This window comes from Pristiophorus japonicus, chromosome 10, assembly GCF_044704955.1.
Source record: "Pristiophorus japonicus isolate sPriJap1 chromosome 10, sPriJap1.hap1, whole genome shotgun sequence".
Taxonomy (NCBI): Eukaryota; Metazoa; Chordata; class Chondrichthyes; family Pristiophoridae; genus Pristiophorus; species Pristiophorus japonicus.
In genome coordinates, this window is record NC_091986.1 from 161,038,937 (window position 1) to 161,058,072 (window position 19,136).

At 41.7% G+C, this 19,136-nt stretch overlaps 1 protein-coding gene across 3 annotated transcripts in view; it reads right to left on the bottom strand.

Annotated features, from left to right (window-relative positions):
* Positions 1 to 19,136, bottom strand: part of LOC139275163 (spermatogenesis-associated protein 13-like) — a 365,108-nt gene that overhangs the window by 81,641 nt on the left and 264,331 nt on the right. For 2 of the 3 annotated variants that reach the window (XM_070892242.1, XM_070892244.1), the window contains 2 exons: positions 12,426 to 12,797; positions 7,821 to 7,965 (listed from right to left, as the gene is read on the bottom strand). In XM_070892242.1, the coding sequence (XP_070748343.1) occupies positions 7,821 to 7,965; positions 12,426 to 12,797 (517 nt within the window). The remainder of the gene's footprint in view (positions 1 to 7,820; positions 7,966 to 12,425; positions 12,798 to 19,136) is intronic. The other variant, XM_070892243.1, reaches the window with a different exon arrangement.

Genomic DNA, 19,136 nt, shown 5'->3' on the forward strand with positions numbered 1-19,136 from the left:
ATCCTCATAAAACAACCCCCTCATCTCCGTAATCAAACTCTGAACAGCCTCCAACGCAAGTATATCTTTCCTTAAATGCGGAGACCAAAACTGCATGCAGTACTCCAGGTGTGGCCTCACCAATACCCTGTACAGTTGTAGCAGGACTTCTCTGCTTTATCCCCCTTGCAATAAAGGACAACATTCCATTTGCCTTCCTGATTACTTGCTGTACCTGCACACTAACTTTTTGTGTTTTATGCACAAAGACCCCCAGGTCTCTCTGTACTGTAGCAGTTTGCAATTTTTCTCCATTTAAATTTAAATTTGCTTTTCTATTATTTCTGCCTCATATTTTCCCACATTATACAACTCTGCCAATTTTTTGCTCACTCATTTAGCCTGTCTATATCTCTTTGCAGATTTTTTGTGTCCTCGCAATTTGCTTTCCCACCCATCTTTGTATCATCAGCAAACTTGGCTACATTAAACTCGATCCCTTCATCCAAGTCATTAATATAGATTGTAAATAGTTGAGGACCCAGCACCGATCCCTGTGGCACCCCACTAGTCACCATTTGCCAACCATAAAATGACCCATTTATCCCGACTTTCTGTTTTCTGTTAGTTAACCTATCCTCTATCCAAGCTAATATACTGCCCCCAACCGAGTGAGCTTTTATCTTGTGCAGTAACCTCTTATGTGGCAGCTTATCAAATGCCTTCTGGAAATACAAATACACCACATCCACTGGTTCCCCCTTATCCACCCTGGTCATTACATCCTCAAAGAACTCCAGCAAATTTGTCAAAAATGATTTCCCTTTCATAAAGCCATACTGACTCTGCTTGATTGAATCATGCTTTGCTAAACGTCCCACGACTGCTTCCTTAATAATGGACTCCAGCATTTTCCCAAAGACAGATGTTAGACTAACTGGTCTATAGTTTCCTGCTTTTTGCCTGCCTCCTTTTTTAAATAGAGGCATTACATTTGTGTGTTTATAAAATACCTTTTGGTTCCCTTTTATTTTAGCCACTAATCTATTCTTGTATTCTCTCTTTGTCCCTTTTATTCCCTTTTTTAGATCTCTTCTTTGGGCTGGAATTTCGTCAGCCTTTCTGCCGTGTTTTTCGGTGGTATTCCTAGTTTTCAGTGAAAAACCACCTGGTGGGAATTTCAAAGTGTTCCGCCGGCGGTTTTGAAATTCCGCTGGGGAGCGGACCGCCGGTGTGCAATACTGAAAAAATCCGCTTCCGCCAGAGTTTGGTGGTTGCGTGATCCATAGTTGGTGGGGGGAAAAAACACCAAGGAGAAACCAGCCGGAGCAGCACTTCGATCGGCGGTAGGCATGAAACCCTGTAAAGAAAGTAAGTTAAAAAGTTTGTTTTTTTCTTTTAATTCTTTTGCAGCAATTTACTGGAAAAGGGTTCTGTGAATGTTTTGCAATGTTTTATTTTTTTGAAAAATATTTTGTGTGTTTTCCCCCCTCCCTAGGCCCAACTCATAGACTCTGACTAAATTTAACGAGGATCGCATTTTCTGCTGAGAATCCATGTGCAACGGCGATTTTTCCCGCCGGGCGGATTTCCCCCCCATTTTTTGATTAATTTTCCATCGTTCTTAATTGAATAATCATAGCATTTTTTTGGGCGGTAAACCAGTGGTGGCAGTTTTTGATCAAAATCCAGCCCTATATTCAGCTTGCTTTTCTACTGTATTATTAACTTTACAATTGTCATAAGTCTCCTTTTTCTATCTCATTTTAACCTCGATATCTTGTTAACCAGGGAGCTCTAGCTTTGGATGCCCTTCCTTTCCCCCTCATAGCAATGGGCCTACTCTGTGCATAAATCATCTCCTCTTTTGAAAAAGGCTTCCCATTGTTCAACTACGGTTTGCTGGTCAATTTTTGATTCCAATCCACCTGGGCCAGAACCCTTTTCAACTCATTGAAGTTAGCCCTCCTCCAGTTAAGTAGTTTTACGCTTGATGTAACATGTCCTTTTGAAACACACTGATAAAGTTCTCTTGTACATATTTCAGGAATTCCTCCCTCTCTTTGCCCTTTGCACGGTTACGATCCCAGTCTATATTAGGATAATTGTAGTCGCCCCCATTATCACTAATTAGTAGTTCTTGCATCTTTCTATAACTTGCCTGCAAATTTGCTCCTCTTAACTTCTTCGCATCATTTGGTGGCTTATCGTATACACCCAGCAGCGTAATAGTTCCTCGATTGTTCTTTAATTCTAACCAAATAGATTCTTTGACCCCTAACTACATCATTGTTCTCCAGTGCTACAATAGTTTCTTTGATCAATACCGCCACCGCCCCTCCTTTTTTTCCTGAATATTTCTTGAATACCTTGTAGCCAGGAATATTAAGTTCCCAATCCTCCCCTTTTTTGAGCCAGGTGTCTGTTATTGCCACTATATCATAGTCCCATGTGGTGACTTGTGCCTGCAGCTCACCAACTTATTTATCATGCTACGTACATACAATCCAAACCCATCTTAGACTGCCTCACATTTGCTCCCTGTCTGATCCCTCTTATGTCTGAACTATTCTTTACTCCAGTGCTATTTGCCTCTTCTGTGCACCTTGTTTCTTCTCTCTCTTTCATCCTGGTGCCGATTCCTCTGCCAAACTAATTTAAACCCTCACCCACAGTACTAGTTAACCTTCCTGCGAGGACATTGGTCCTAGCACTGTTGAGGGTGCAATCCATCCAACCTTGGACAGGTCCCTCTGCCCCAGAACTGGTCCCAATCCCCATGTAATCTGAAGCCCTCCCTCCTGCACCATTTCTCCAGCCACACGTCAATCTGTTTTATCCTACTAGTCCTAGTGCGTGGTACTGGGAGTACTCCGCAGATTACTACCTTTGAGGTCTTGCTTTTTAACTTCCTCCCCAGCTCCTGAAACTTTGACTGCAGGACCTCAACCCTTTTCCTTCCTATGTCATTGGTTCCCACATGGATCATGACTTCCGGTTATTCCCCTTCCTCCCTCAAGTGTTCTGTACCATCTCAGTGATGGCCTTTATCCTGACACCAGGGAGACAACACACCATGCGAGACTCAATTCGACGTTTGCAGAAATGCCAGTCTATTCCCCCCGACTATCGCATCCCCTATGACCATTGCATTTCTACACTTTGCTGAGCCCTCTGTGCAATCATTTGCCGCACAATGTCGTGGATGTGCATCTAGACTGCACTCCCCTAAGGTGTCGTCAACCTCACTGGTATTCAGTGCTAAAAACCGGTTTGAGAGTGCCACACTCCCAGAGGATTCTTACCCCGCTGAGATTGGTTAGAATGTGGAACTCGCTATCACAGAAAGTGGTTGAGGCAAATAACTTAAATACTTTCAAAAGGAAACTAGATGAATACACGAGAGCATGAGAGAAAAGGGAATGGAAAGATATGCTGAAAGGCTGAGATGTGATAGATAGAATGGGAGGAGACCAGTGTGGAGTATAAACACCAGCAGAGCCTTGTTGGGCTGATTTGCTGTATATTCTATGTAATTCGTTTTTGTTTTCCTCCGTTGAATTGCTCTGATTTTTTCTCGCATCATCATTGATCTGAAGACAGTAGCGCATACGAAGTATGGTTTCATGGCTTGTTGGATGTCTAACTGACTAGAACTGGAGCAAACTAAATGCCGAGAATTGCAATTTCTAAGATACTCCATTCTAAACCAGTTGCTCCAAAAAAATAGGAGCAACTCAGGTCGAAACTTGACCCCTATGTGTTATTTTAACTATTCATGAAATCATACATTTCTAATCGCTTAAAATTGTGTTTTATTTTATCAAGTCATCAGCTTTATCTATACTGATAAGTTACCACCACTGTTGGTCTGACAGACATGCGATTACAGGCAGATGTTTTTACAGTAGGAGCCCTGACAAGTCTAAAATGGAGTAATACAATTGTATATGCCCTTCGATCTAGAAAATACCAGTTAAGATTAAGACACCTGCAATTATCTTCATTTGAACTATCACTTTTGCTTAGATTATCAGACTTTGTGAAATGCAGTTAAAAATGATTTACATGTCTCAGCTGATATTTCCAGTATTTATCACAGGAGTGTCTTCAGCATCACTAACCTCTCGTACATATACATAAAGAAAAGCTATGTTTTTAAAATATCAAAATTGAAACGGAGGGTAAAAAAGAGCTCAGTTCATTGGCACTGGATTATCAGTAAAAAAATGTAAGAGTAGATCATCACTATCATGATCACACCAAGAAAGATCATAGCATTATGTAATAATTGAAGTTCAATGCAGGCTACACATTTTATCTACTGTCAATGCACAGTGCCATGTTACAAACCCAAGTACAACCCACCAATATTGAAATGATATTCAGATAGAAGGCTTTTGCTCCAGGCTAGATCAGTTACATTCTGTGCTTTGTTAAGAAACATTCACTACAGCATTCAAAACATTTGGATGTTCTGTCACTTGCAGTGTTCTGGGAATATGATGTCACCAATGCACTAACTATAGCCTGAGTCATGTAAATCCATTTGAACGATTTGGATCTGATTGGCCACACCAAATATCTGGTTAGTATTAAAGAATCTGATTACAGCAGTAGTAATTCATCTTTTCATCATCCATAAATTCCCATTACACTTATTTATTTTCAGTATTACAGGGTATGACGCTAATATAGAACAGCTAAAATTAAGAAAATTAACAACTCTGTAGGAACTGTTTAAGGTTGTTTCCTTACACAAGGAATTTCCTCATGACTGACCACCTTAACTTCGGTGGAAGATCGATGGAAACCTCAGTTTACACATCAATCCAAGGTTTCTTCCAATCTTCTGCTGAGGTTATGGCAGTAGACCTGAGGAAATTCTCAGCATTAGTGTCTTACAGGTGGACTGATTTGAGCCAGTAAGAAGTGTATTCATTGATTACACAAGTAGTATAACTACTGGTCTCTGTTTTCCTGTGACAGTTAGGCTAGTATGCAATAGTATAAATTTGAGTTTGCTAGTCAAAAGTTAGTCTCAAGTAGAATGAAACCGGTGGAGTACAAAAGACCAAGAGAGAGTTTAGCCTCAGCGGAAGTTTCAGTCTTAAAGACCTTGAGGGTCACTTTGCCTAAAATTATATTTAAGAAAAAGTTAGAACTTGCATTCATAACATAAGGACATTACAAAGTGCTTTACAGCTATTATAGTGAAACCTATAAATTAAGGACAAATTAGGGACACCCAAGGGATTTGCACAGGAGTCCTTTATTGCACATGTGCTTATTCTCAAAATGGTCAGTAAACCGGATGAACCAAACATTCCAGGATTGGGTGCATCTCCTGCAGTGTTCCTTCTTTTTTTTGCCCTCCCCTGGGAACGTGCCTAATTCTCAAGCTCTGCCAGCAGGATATAATTTCAATTCATTTTCTGTTCGTTGGGTTGCCGAGTTCATTGCCATCCAGAAGTCCTTTTCCATCATGGGAGGGATGTATTGATACTGGGGGCTAGATTTCTGGTTCTGGTCGACCCCCGCTAAATTGGGGGTGGGGGTGCGGCAGATTCATCTCCTACTGACCCCTGTCTGGGACTCCCTGCCTCCATGTGCTGCAGCTGGTAATGTTTGAAGTACCCGAGGTTGGATAGGGGGCTGTTAGTAGCTCAGTACCAGTGGAGTTGAATGTGATGTTCTGACCACATGACATCTGGCCATGTGGTTAGATCACATGACTTCTATAAATGTTACTGGATTTACCTTAGAACGGTGGGGTCCCCTGTAGCTGAGAATCTTAATTTGTGATTTTGCGCAAGCAGCTGCTCCCCCCCTAAATCTTGAACTCCCGTGATTTCAGCCCGTCTACCGCCGCCGCCCCCCCCTCCCCTCCCCTCCTCCCCCCCAGTGTTAGGAAACTCGAGGCATGTCTATACCATTGAAGAGCACCCATTCAAGGAAATAGATCATGAAGACCACTTGGGATGATATGTAAAAGGGCACAAGCAGTGTAAAGTGGTGATCGGGAAAGCAAATAGAATTTTAGGTCATATTGCTAGGATCATTGAGTACAAACAAAGAGTACTTGGGCATTTTTTTTGTTCTTCATAGCCCTTGTGGTGATGGTACTTGCATAATTGTGTTAGATAGGGGATTCCAGTATATTGACCCAGCAACAAGGAAGGGACAGCAGTGATGCCTTATACATGGCCTTCTTCGACCTTACAAAGGCCTTTGACACTGTCAACCGCAAAAGTCTATCGAGTGTCCTCCTCTGTTTCAGATGCCCCCAAAAGTTCGTCACCATCCTCCGCCTACTCCACGACAACATGCAGGCCGTGATCCTTACCAACGGATCCATCACACACCCAATCCACGTCCGGACTGGGGTCAAACAGGGCTGCGTTATCGGCTCAACCCTCTTCTCAATCTTTCTCGCTGCCATGCTCCACCTCACAGTCAACAAGCTCCCCGCTGGAGTGGAACTAAACTACAGAACCAGTGGGAACCTGTTCAACCTACGCCATCTCCAGGCCAGATCAAGACCACCCCTGTTGTCGAGCTACAGTACACAGGCGACGTCTGCATCTGCACACATAGAGGCTGCACTCCAGGACATAGTGGACATATTTACTGAGGCATACAAAAGCATGGGCCTTACGCTAAACATCCGTAAGACAAAGGTCCTCCACCAGCCTGTCCTCACCACACAGCACTGCCTCCCAGTGATCAAGATCCATGGCACGGCCTGGACACCGTGGACCACTTCCCATATCTCGGGAGCCTCCTAATAACAAGAGCAGGCATCGACGACGAGATCCAACACCGCCTCCAGTGCGCCAGTGCAGCCTTCGATCGCCTGAGGAAGAGTGTTTGAAGACCAGGCCCTCCAAACTACCACCAAACTCATGGTGTACAGGGCTGTAGTAATACCTGCCCTCCTGTATCGCTCAGAGACATGGACCATGTTCAGTAGACACCTCAAGTTGCTGGAGAAATATCACCAAACGTGTCTCCGCAAGATTCTATAAATCCCCTGGGAGAACAGGCGCACCAACATCAGCGTCCTCATTCAGGCTAACATCCCCAGTATTGAAGCACTGACCACACTCGATCAGCTCCGCTGGGCAGGCCACATAGTCCACATGCCAGACATGAGACTCCCAAAGCAAGTGCTCTACTCGGAGCTCCTTCATGGCAAACGAGCCAAAGGTGGGCAGCAAAAATGCTACAAGGACACTCTCAAAGCCTCCCTGACAAAGTACAACATCCCCACTGACACCTGGTAGTCCCTGGCCCAAGATCACCCTAAGTGGAGGAAGTGCATCCAAGAGGGCGCTGAGCACCTCGAGTCTCAACGCTGAGAGCATGCAGAAATCAAGCATGTCCCTCCTATGATAGAGTCTGTGGCTCTCGTATTAGACTGTTCAGCCACCAAAAAACTCACTTCAGGAATGGAAGCAAGTCTTCCTCAATTCTGAGGAACTGCCTATGATTGCAAAGCCAGGATGGGTGTATGATTTGGAGTGTTCCCATTACATTGTTTCTCTGATCTTCAGTGACAGAGATCATGGGGTAGGGAGGCGCTGTCAAAGTAAACTTGGTGATGTGCTGCAGTGCATCTTGTAGATTGTACATGTTGCAGACAGTGTGCCAGTGATGGAGGGGGCAGATATTGAATCCAGTGGCAGAGGAGCAGATCAAGAAAACTGCCGTCTTTGATGGGAAGGGGCCGAGTAAGACTGTCACCGATATATATACTTTACTGCAGATAGGTTTTAGTTAATTGCATGCTTACAATCAGGATTATAACATGCGACTTGATTTAGATACGCATTACTTACTATTTGATGTTCTCATTTGCCGTCTACGCCCAACCCGATCTAAGCCAATGGGTGTGCTTTGGGAGAAAGTGAAAGGTCGAAGTCTGGCAGACACTGCTTTGTATGGTGGTACTTGATGTGAAGGAACAGGTGGCCGCGCAACCGGCTGAAAACAAAGAAAATTAAATATATCATTTTGGATAGCGAAAACATACCAATACTATTTATTCATAGAAGTAAAGTAACTTCGCTAAAAAAGATGAATTTTAAAGATATCTGTTATTGATATTTTGTCACTTCAGCTCATTTTCCAATTTAAGTGGTGACATTGTGATGTTGGTTTGAATTCAGTCTTTCAAGCTCAAGATGCAGTATTATTTAGGTTCACAATTACCATGATTTACATTTTATTTTATTGAACCAAAAATGTCAATCTCATTCCTGTTCCAGGATTTGTCTTTATCTACCTAGAAGGGAGATCAGACTGGCATTGCCTAAGAAACCTATATCGTGCACAGTAGAAAAGCATTCTGGGAAATACAACATTTAAACCAGAAAAGTAAATTTCTCAATTGTGCATCAGTGCCCACACCAATGTATCTGGCCTCAAAGTGCATTTACTTAATGGGTAAAGCACTACCTCAAGCAACTGATTTTGTTCTTCTGTTTGACATCATTAAGTAGCATTTTGTACTTTAAATAATATTATTCAACAAGTTTTAAATTGACTTTAGGTCACTTCTGTGTTGCTGTACCAAAATTTCAGAGCATCACTGAGGATAAAATGGCTTCCCCGTGTCAAAACATAGGTAGTATGGCCATTTCCACTCAAAGTTCATACTTTAAATTTTTTCACATGTAAAATGTGGATAATTAGGAATCATTTTGAGAGCGTAGGAATTTGCAGGACCAGAAATCGTCATTACTATCCATCTTGCTGATCCCACTTTCTAGGAAATATAAAGGAATACATTTATATTTTCCCTAGACAGATCATTTAAACGTTTAGGGAAAAGTACAGTACAGCATTATGGTTGTAATAAATGCTATCATGAGACATAATGAGAGTCAGTCTCCAAAATAATTGTCCTAACATGATATATTTTAAGAGCAGGAACATGCTATTAGGCCCAAGACGCCGCACTTCTTCCTTTGTACTACAACACCGGAGACTTTACAGAAAATTTGAAAAATACAATAGAATTGCACTGTGGCAATATGTGTTTGTGAGACAAAATATAATCCAATTTTAATTTTGCCATGATGTAAATCTAATAACATTTAGAGGAGAAAAGGTAATTTGGATTCTCTTTTGACAGACAGGCAACTGTAATCTGTCATGCAATAATGTCTTCCTGGTTATTAATTTAGGATGTACTTACTATAAAGGTGTTTCATATGACCTATAAATTGTCGAACAGGCCATATGAACTGAGAACTATATTAAACACCCATCAAAAACATCTTGTTCTTCACCAAACCCACTCAACTACTGTGTCAGCATCAATCAAATAATTTAGCTCGAAGTAAATCCTTACCATGGATTGTTTCACTGAATATTCTGCCTTTGGCCCACACAGTGCTGTGGTACACAGTACAGGGTATAGCCAAATCTACTCAGCAGTGTTCTCACACATCTCCAATTACTTCAGATTCTAACTCCTTGGAAACTAAGTAGATTGAAATATTGCATCCTGCGTACAAACAGTTTATTGACCAGCTGCAAACCTCCAACATAGAAAATGCGATTACTGATGTCTGAAAGCTTTTAGCCAGCCATCTGAACACAAAATGAAAGTTAACAGCACTTTTTAAACGTTCTATAGTGTTTAAAAGGCATTGAAGAAAAAAAATTGCTGAACATTAAAAATTAAACGAATGAAGCACATTTATTTTGTTCATTCAGGGTGGTTTGAAATTGAATAATCTTCTCTACCCCCAATATTCTCTGACTCTCCTGAGGTCAATGACTCTGCGTACTCGCCAAGAACACTTGCTGCCCTCCAGTACTTTGCTAAATTCGTAATTTTTCTATTGTGAACTAAGACAGGCTATTCAACTGTGCAATGCAGGACGTTCATGCTCACATTCATACATTTTTCAGCAAGGATCACTAGATAGCAATCAGGAGCAGGATCGCTGACTTACTTTTCCATTCCTACCCAAGGATTCAGAAGCCAACTGTAGCATCTCAACTGCTGCCCCAACTGAGGTAGCTAACTCAGCATAGAAAGGAGACCAACTCTCAGAGCTTCTGATCTACAAGTCTCAGATCCACACCAGACATTTAATTTACCGACTAAACCATCAGAAGAAAAGCTTCTTGTTTTCATTTTTTTGCATCTATCTTCTTTTCTCTTTGCCTTATGGTGCTGATTAATGCTGGGGTACAGTTCTATAGATGGTAGCTGTCCTCCAGTACATTTCCCAATTTTCCGTTCATCATATGTGAACCTAAACAGTGAATGTCGGCAGCCTTTATATCATAACACCCTCACATCCAAGTCTGATCATCTGATGTCCACACACACACACACACACACACACACACACACACCTTCGAGCAAGGGTGTCAGTATAATGATTGGACTGGAATTTTTGGAAGACTTTTCCCTTTACTAGTCGAGGGACTTGAGGTTAATTTTAATAGCCCTCCCAACATCATAGCTGAGATCAGTTAACTCAGCACAAACCAAGGATCAAACCTGATCAGTATGGCTCAGTTCCACACAGGACAGTGCATTTATCTATTCGGCCATCAGGTTTCTCTTGAAGTTAACTTTTAAATCATGAACTATTATTTTAGTCTCTTAACTTCTCAGTGCTGAACATTTAATTTTGCACTCTGCAGCACCGCTTTGTTCATTGTTATAACTGTCATAGACAAATGCATTGTATTAAAAATTACAGTTTGACAGCTCCCCATATGACTTATTGTATAAATTCACCGTGTGCGACAGCTGTAAGAGTAAGAATGCTCCAAGATTCAATCCCTCCTAGGTGCTTAGCTGATCTTAGTTAAAGGGAAATGAAGAGAATCTTTTTCATACAGAGGGTGGTTAAGATCTGGAATGCACTACCTGAAAGGGTAGGGGAATCAGATTCCATAGGCAGTGGACATGTATTTGAAGAGAACTAATTTTCAGGGTTATGGGGAAAAATTCTGGGTGGGGGACTAAAAAGCCAGCACAGGCACAATGGGCCAATGGCCTCCTTCTGTGCTGTGTAATTTTAATGATTCTATATTAGTTAAGGCACCTGAATTGGCTTTAATGATTTGGGTGGGGAAAAGAAAAATAAGCCATGGTTCCCCCTTCTTCGATGGCTGAAATTTCTTCCATTAATAATTTTAGCAAAAATAATCAGTGCGATTACAAATACTCGTCAACCATTTTACCAAAATTAAATCGACAGAAGGAATTTTGAACATTTTCCCCCCCTTTCGTACAGCATTTTATCCCCTTAAAGTCTGCTTTGCTGAAATCCAATTTCTTAGTAATTTTAATTTTCTGTCCTGTACTCATTTCACCTTAACATAAACAACTTTATGAACACTAGATCTCAAATGGCTCCTTACTTCAATTTGGCTTATTAATTCCACTTCATTTGTCACAAGCAAATCCAATATTATTTCCCCTTGTGGGTTCCCTGCCTGCCATTAAAAGGAAAGATTCTTGAAGTGGTTCAACAAACTCGCTTGCACATACAGATTTGTCCCCACTATAAATCCCAGTCTAGGTCAGGAAGATAAAAATCCCCCAAAATTGCAAGTGAGGTCTCGGCACTAATCTTTTTTATGATCTCCCACAGCAGTACCTCCACCTCCATTTTATCTTGTGATGGCCTATAACATATTCTTAACACTAGCGTTTTCCCTTTTCTACTGAAAGAACATTTGTGACAATTGCCACTTTACGTTAGGACAATGTACTTTTTGTTTAAAAATCAAAACTGTTTACCATTTGCTGTAGAAATAATCTAGCTATATTGAAGTTCAAATTCTCACCAACACAAACATTCATCTTACTGGTAATAATTTAAAACCAACCAGCAATAATTCTTCCACCATTCTTATTATAATACTGAAAACATTTTACCTATTGATATGGCATACTGAAAGGGGGAATTTTATGGATTCTTAAGGATTATGAATATCAAATAACCTTTCACTTGACTTAAGTTTTAAAATATCTGAAATGGATTTACTCTCTGTTCACCGGATGGTGCAATGCAATAAATCTATATCTGTTACAATCAGAATTTCTAATTCACTTTTAAGCAACACATTAATCGTCAGGTTCATGGATTCAACAATTTTGCAAGTGGAAACATTGGAAATACAGTGCATTAAATGCAAGAGATGTGCCAGGAATTCAAATGCATCTCAGAAAAGCAAATATATTTAGGCAAGCTATTATTGGCAAAAAGTTTACTAAAAGAGGAAGAGTATTTGCAAGTACACCAATGACTGAATTAGAGTTAAGGAAGACAGGAAACAGCCCACATTCCATACTAGGGCCTCTTAAATGGAAGCAAAATTTTCAACCAAAGATGGAGCGAAGAGGCAGGCAAAGAAGAAAAGTTTGATTTTGGTGCAGAAGAGGCAGCAAAAGAGAGTCATCTTACTTGTACTGTAAGAAGGTCCTCCATTTCCTCAGACTGACTAGTCCCATAGATACTGACCCCACCAATTACAGAGATTGGTCTTTTTCGATTTCTATGGTGCTGAACAGTGGCATATTTCTGAGTCTGGGAGACAACACAAGAGGCCTCAGCTGTGTCTTCATTCTCTGCAAGGTCCATTTCTTGAGGATGAATAGGAACACCATTCTCTGGGATAGAGAACTTCCTGGTCGCAAACTGACCATAGTCTGAAAGGGGTCGTTGTCGCTGCCTGCCTTTCCCGGAGTTCCACCTTCTTTGTCCAACCTTTTGTGTATCTGTCTTTTCTTCTTCCTGGGAAGGTAATGGCTTCCTCCAGTGGTCTTCAGAAGAAACCTTTCAAATGTGAACACTGAGTGTCATCATCTTTATTAGCATCATTTCTTCCTAGAGTTATAAACTCTAGGTTGTACACACATCAGCGTAACAATAAAAATGTAAAAATATATATTTTTGATTGTACAAACATATCAAGTGTCCTACTGCTGATATATGGAATATCAGACACTTGCATACAAAAACAAAGTCTAAGATTTACAGATCTGAGAAAATGTGCATCACAGGATCCAGCACCGTTAGTCTAAATCTGCTCAGGTACACAGATAACATTGCTGATTTTGAATAGCTTTTAAAGTCTGGTAATTTAAAAATGTTGATAACATGCGTTGCAGGCAGATCAGAGCCAATACAGGCACATCCAAGCCAACTGTTTAGTTATAGATATAGTTAACAGGTATATGCTAAATGTTTATTTGGGTTTGGAGGGGCTGGGGCAGGGGGGGGGGGGGGGGGGGAAGAGAGAGAGAGAGAGAGAGAGAGAGATACAAGGAAATAAATACCGATGCTGTGCATCTTGGCATCACAATGAAGTGTGCAAGGCATTAAGACATATTTTACGACTATCGAACTGCTATTTAGTAGCAGTCTATTTCAATTTCTTGGGTATATGCCAAAAATACCTGTAAAATGAGTTTCCTGTTTCATTATACTAAATAGATTCTTAGCACTACAGATAGTCCTGATTTACGAGGGCAGATTTTCAACTTGTTGCACAAGTGTAAAACTGGCATTGCCATCCATAGAAATGACAATCAGGCAGTTTCTATAATTATCAGTTGATCTGCAATGCCAGTTTTAAGCCCATTTGGGAAAAGTAGTTTTTCTGTTTAGCTGTGATGCCTCCATGGTCAAACAGGCTGCCAATACACATTATATAAGCTGACACATGAATAATTGCCACTGGCAAGGTATCATTGGGTAATTGGCACCCATGAAGTCATAAGAACATAAGAAATAGGAGGAGCAGGCCATTTGGCCCCTTGAGCCTGCTCCACCATTCAATAAGATCATGGCTGATCTGATCATGGACTCAGCTCCACTTCTCCGCCTGCTCCCCATAACCCTCGACTCCCCTATCATTCAAAAATCTATCCATCTTCGCCTTAAATATATTCAATGACCCAGCCTCCACAGCTCTCTGGGGCAGAAACTTACAACCCTCAGAAGAAATTTCTCATCTCAGTTTTAAATGGGCAGCCCCTTATTCTAAGACTATGTCCCCTAGTTTTAGTTTCCCTATGAGGGGAAACATCCCTGCACGATAAATGGTTGGCTAAAGGAGCAGCCACAGTTTTGGAGTATTGTTTTAGAAGTGGCTCTCCAAAGGAAAGGTAGCTTTAATAACATATCAAAAAGAATCAGGTGGAAACAATTTAAGATCTAAAATAATAGGTGGTTACTTTAAAATACATTTTGTCTTGTATCTATAAAATTCCATGTAGATCTGTACTAGGAAAAGGAAAATAAATACTGCACTGTGTGTGTTATAAAACCTATCCAACTTTGGCATAGAAAATATAAAAGCTATTCTTAAATTTGAATCAATCAGTGGGGGTGTGGAATTCAAGCAACTTTCACCTTAGTTTTCTCCCCTCAAAAATTTCTCTCTTCTCCTGAAGGCTTTGATGTCCTCACTAGGACATTTCCACAGGCACCTTCGATCACCTAATTATGCATATGGTGAGTGCTGACATTGAATGTCAGCAGGATATCCAACGGTGAAGAGTACCCCACCAAAGCAAGATCCCATAGTCACATGCATACATACAGTGATCAGGGTGGGAACCCTAATGGATTTCCAATGCCCTAACCCAGTTGAGCTGCAGCCCCCTACCATTCCGGCAGCTGAGATGATCTGACTCAGCAGAGTGGTTGGTTATTGAATCTGGGGGTTAACTGATCGGTGTGCTTCAGAGGCAAAACCTCTGCTTTAATTGTATTTTTACATAATCATGATGGTATAGCGTTATCTACAGTTAAACAAGAGATAGTTACTTGTTAAGTGCCTGACTTAAGCAGTAAATACATCTCATTAGAACCACGTAACAGCCATTAACTGTGATCATTTTCTAAATCTGAGGAAAAATGTTTTATTCTAATTAATATCCTGGTTTTTAAAAATATTTTGTACCATTTCATTTAACGTCACATTCTTTTAAATGCAGTTGTAACTAATCATTGCAGAGGATGTAGCAAAACAAAACACAACTACTTAAAATGCCAAAATCAACCTTATTTATGCTGTTACCTACCTCATGGTCAGACAGAGTTATTGGTGTCCAGCACATGCACTGAAATACCACACGGTACTTATTGACAGTGGCCATTCATTTGATCTTTTTTCTTCCTATTTTTGGTATTAAAACACACCAGCCCGTCTGACAATCTTCAGCTACACATTAACAGGTCTGATGGCATGACTCATAAGGCTGATCCCATGACTGTGTACTTTTACCTCTGCATTCATTGTTCAAGGCTTTCAAAGTCAGATATGCACAGTTCATGGATAACACTATGCACCACACATCAAAATACAAATTTAAAAACGTAAGGATTTACAGCAGCATACCACTTGCAATTGGGGCAAGGTTGTGTATTAGAGACGGACAGATACACAACACCCCTCGGTCTGGTACACAACCCCATGAATTATCCTCTAAATTTAAATGGAAGTTATAACTTTTTATTGATTTATGCTGATTTTCATATATATCTCTGCTAGCAGCAGCATTGAAATTCAATAAGGTCAAATCCTTATCCGAGATCACCAGTACTTCGTAAATGAAATTAAGTCAGACATTATAGGAAGAAAATATTCAGTGTTCAGATTTTATTTACCACTGAATAGAATTCTCCTCCTCCCACCACCCCTGCATAATGAGTTTTACTAACGTCATGAGTCAACCCTCTAAATTTCAAGTTCCAAGCCACATACGTCTCCACTGAGATCAACATCCAAGTCCCCACCTATTAATATACTGAACAAGCCAGATATGCCTACAAATGACACATATTTTCTGTCCAGCACTTTTACAACTAGTCACAGCTGAGAATAGCAACTGATAGGTCGCAGGCTGCACTGTGTCCCCTGCCACACCTCAAATAGAAATCTGGTCAACTACATTAACTGCTAATCCCTTTTACATTGTGAACTTAAAAATACATGATAGTTTCAGTTTCCCAATGGCAGAGTCAGTATATGTACCACTTGGTGTGCTAGGGTTGCCAACCCTCCCAGATTGGCCGGGAGTCTCCCAGAGTAGAGGATCAATTTCCTCGGCACAGAGAAAAAGGTACTTTCTATTGGCGACTCAACCTGCACTCCTCTGTAGTCCAGAGCTGCACTTGGTAGATAAATCCGAAATCCACCAAAAACTGCTCTTTAACCCCCGTGATGCAAGAAATAATAAAGACAGCCAGCATTGTGGGGCAGTCTCTTGCAGCAGCAAGTTTCAGTCATTCGCGGATGGGAAATAAGCTCCTTTTTTAAAAAAAAGACTTCATTCCTCATTCTCTATCATTAATCTGTCGTCGAAGGGTACATTTTCAAATTTGTGGAGAAAATATTTTTCCACACATGATTTGGACTAATAGCAATCCAGAGTGATGCAATAGGGTCTAGCCTGCTCAGTTGTGCAGTACTGTTAGCTTGCATTCAGGATAATAGTACTTCTGCAGAGCAGTTCAATTGCTTTTATGCTTGTGAGGGATAGAGTGTCATTAGTCCTGTGATCAGTTGTGGCATTTAGTACAGCACAGTCTCTTTGTAACATGCGTCTTTATAATAAGCATGTGATCATGCTTATTGATCCTTCCCAAGAGTCTTAAAAAAATGCTGTTTTGTTTTAAGCAGAATTACTTATTTGCACAATACTTGGGGAGACAGAACTGAGTCACAAGGAAAATCAGTGGGGAAGGAATTCCTGTGATCGCTACTTCCTCTGCTATTTCACGGAAAATTGCAAAAATGCCATGAAAGATCAACAGAGCAAACATTTACTACAGTGTTAGCATTCACAGAAAATTGGGACAACAGGAAGTAAGGTTTGTGTGCAAGGGTGTGCACCCTGTAAAATATGTTTTTTAAAATAATTTATTGATTGTAAACAGGGTGGTGCTGTAGATGGTCACATGATCAAATGTTGTGTGACCAAGCCTCCGGGAATACGTCCAACCAGAACTGGCAACCCTATATTGAACCATATAAAGTAGGAAGGTCACAAGACTGATCCATGGTGTGTTCTTAATTAGCCAATCTCAACTAAGGTGCCAGTGGGAATGATGCAGTTGGCCTCAGGGTTCCTGGGCAAGGACAGAATCATAGGCCCCAAGTTTCCACATGATTTGCTCCTGATTTTTTAGGAGCAACTGGTGTAGAACGGAGTATCTTAGAAATCGGAATTCTCGTCATTTAGTTTGCTCCAGTTCTAGTCAGTTAGAACAGTTCCACTTTGGAACAGAAGTTTTTTTTCCAAAAGGGGGCGTGTCCGGCCACTTACGCCTGTTTTCAAAGTTTTGTCAGTGAAAACTTACTCCAAACTAACTTAGAATGGAGTAAGTGAAGATTTTTGTACGCTCGAAAAAACCTTGTCTACACTTTAGAAAATCAGGCGTAGGTTACAAATCAGGCGTAGGGAATGGTGGTGGAAGGTGTTTAAAGGGAAGTTTACAAACATTAAACACTTCAGTTTTACAAATAAAGAGCCATCATCAATAATAAATGATAAATACATCAATAAATCAACCAAAAAAATTAATAAGAAATAATTTTTTAAAAAATCAATAAATAAAACATTTTCTACTTACCGACTGCAGCACCGGGAGCCCTCCAACAACGTGCTGGGATGCCCCCCTCAGTGTGTCTCTAACTCTCTGTCTCCGGTCCGGGGGCGGGTGGGGGGGGGAGAGTGGGGCAGCGGGTGTCGGGTCCGGTTGGGGGGGGGGGGGGGGGGGGGGGAGAAAGAGAGCGGGTGTCGGGTCCGGTCCGGGGGCGGGCCGGGTGTCGGGTCCAGTCCGGGGGCGGGAGAAGCGGGAGTCGAGTCGGGTCGGGAGGAAGCAGGAGCTGGCCGTGGGAGGAGCCTTATTCACGCAGCCACAGTGAGGCAATTCGGCCAGGCCTAGGGGCTGCGTGCTTCGGGCCCCTCCCACACAGTTTCGGGCGCCTGGAGCTACTGCATTTTCACGCCCACTATAGTGTGCATGTGCAGAGGTCCCGGCACTGTTTTCAGCGCAGGGACCTGGCTCCGCCCCCTACAGCTCCTGCTGCGCTGTGCCGAAGGCCAGAGGACCTGCAGGGAGGTGGAGAATCTGGAGGGTTTTTTTAGGCGCACTTAGTGGCATGAAAAACGGGCGTCCAGGTCAGGACTGCGCCGTTCTAGGCGCGGCTCGAAACTTGGGCCCATAGAATCACAGAAAATTACGGCACAGAAGAGGGCCATTTCGGCCCATCGTGTCCGCAATAGCCAACAAAGAGCTATCCAGCATAATCCCACTTTCCAGCTCTTGGTCTGTAGCCTTGTAGGTTACGGCACTTCAAGTGCACATCCATGTACTTTTTTTTTAAAAAGTGGTAAGGGTTTCTGCCTCTACCACCCTTTCAGGTAGTGATTTCCATACCCCCACCACCCTCTGGGTGAAAACGATTCCCCTCAAATCCATTCTAAACCTCCTACCAATTACTTTAAATCTATGCCCCTTGGTTGTTGACCTCTCTGCTAAAGGAAACAGATCCTTCCTATTCACTCTATCTAGGCCCCTCATTATATTTATACACCTCAATGAGGTCTCCCCTCAACCTCCTCTGTTCCAAAGAAAACAACCCCTGCCTATCCAATCTTTCCTCATAGTTAGAATTCTCCAGTCCAGGCAACATCCTCGTAAATCTCCTCTGTACCTTCTCTAGTGCAATCACATCTTTCCTGTAATGTGGTGACTAGAACTGCACACAGTACTCTAGCTGTGGCCTAACTAGTGTTTTATACAGTCCATGCATAACCTCCCTGCTCCTGTATTCTATGCCTCGGCTCATAAAGGCAAGTATTCCGTATGCCTTCTTAACCACCTTATCTACCTGGCTTGCTACCTTCAGGGATCTGTAGACCTGCACTCCAAGGTCCCTTTGTACCTCTACACTTCAGTGTCCTACTATTTAATGTGTATTCCCTTGCCTTATTAGATCTCCCCAAATGCATTAACTCACACTTATCCGGATTGAATTCCATTTGCCACTGTCCTGCCCACCTGACTCAGCTGTGTTGCTTCCACAGTTCCATCTGTTGAAACGTGCTGCAGCACAGAAGACTGTCTTCTGGATAGGACAACGGATCATTGGGAGAC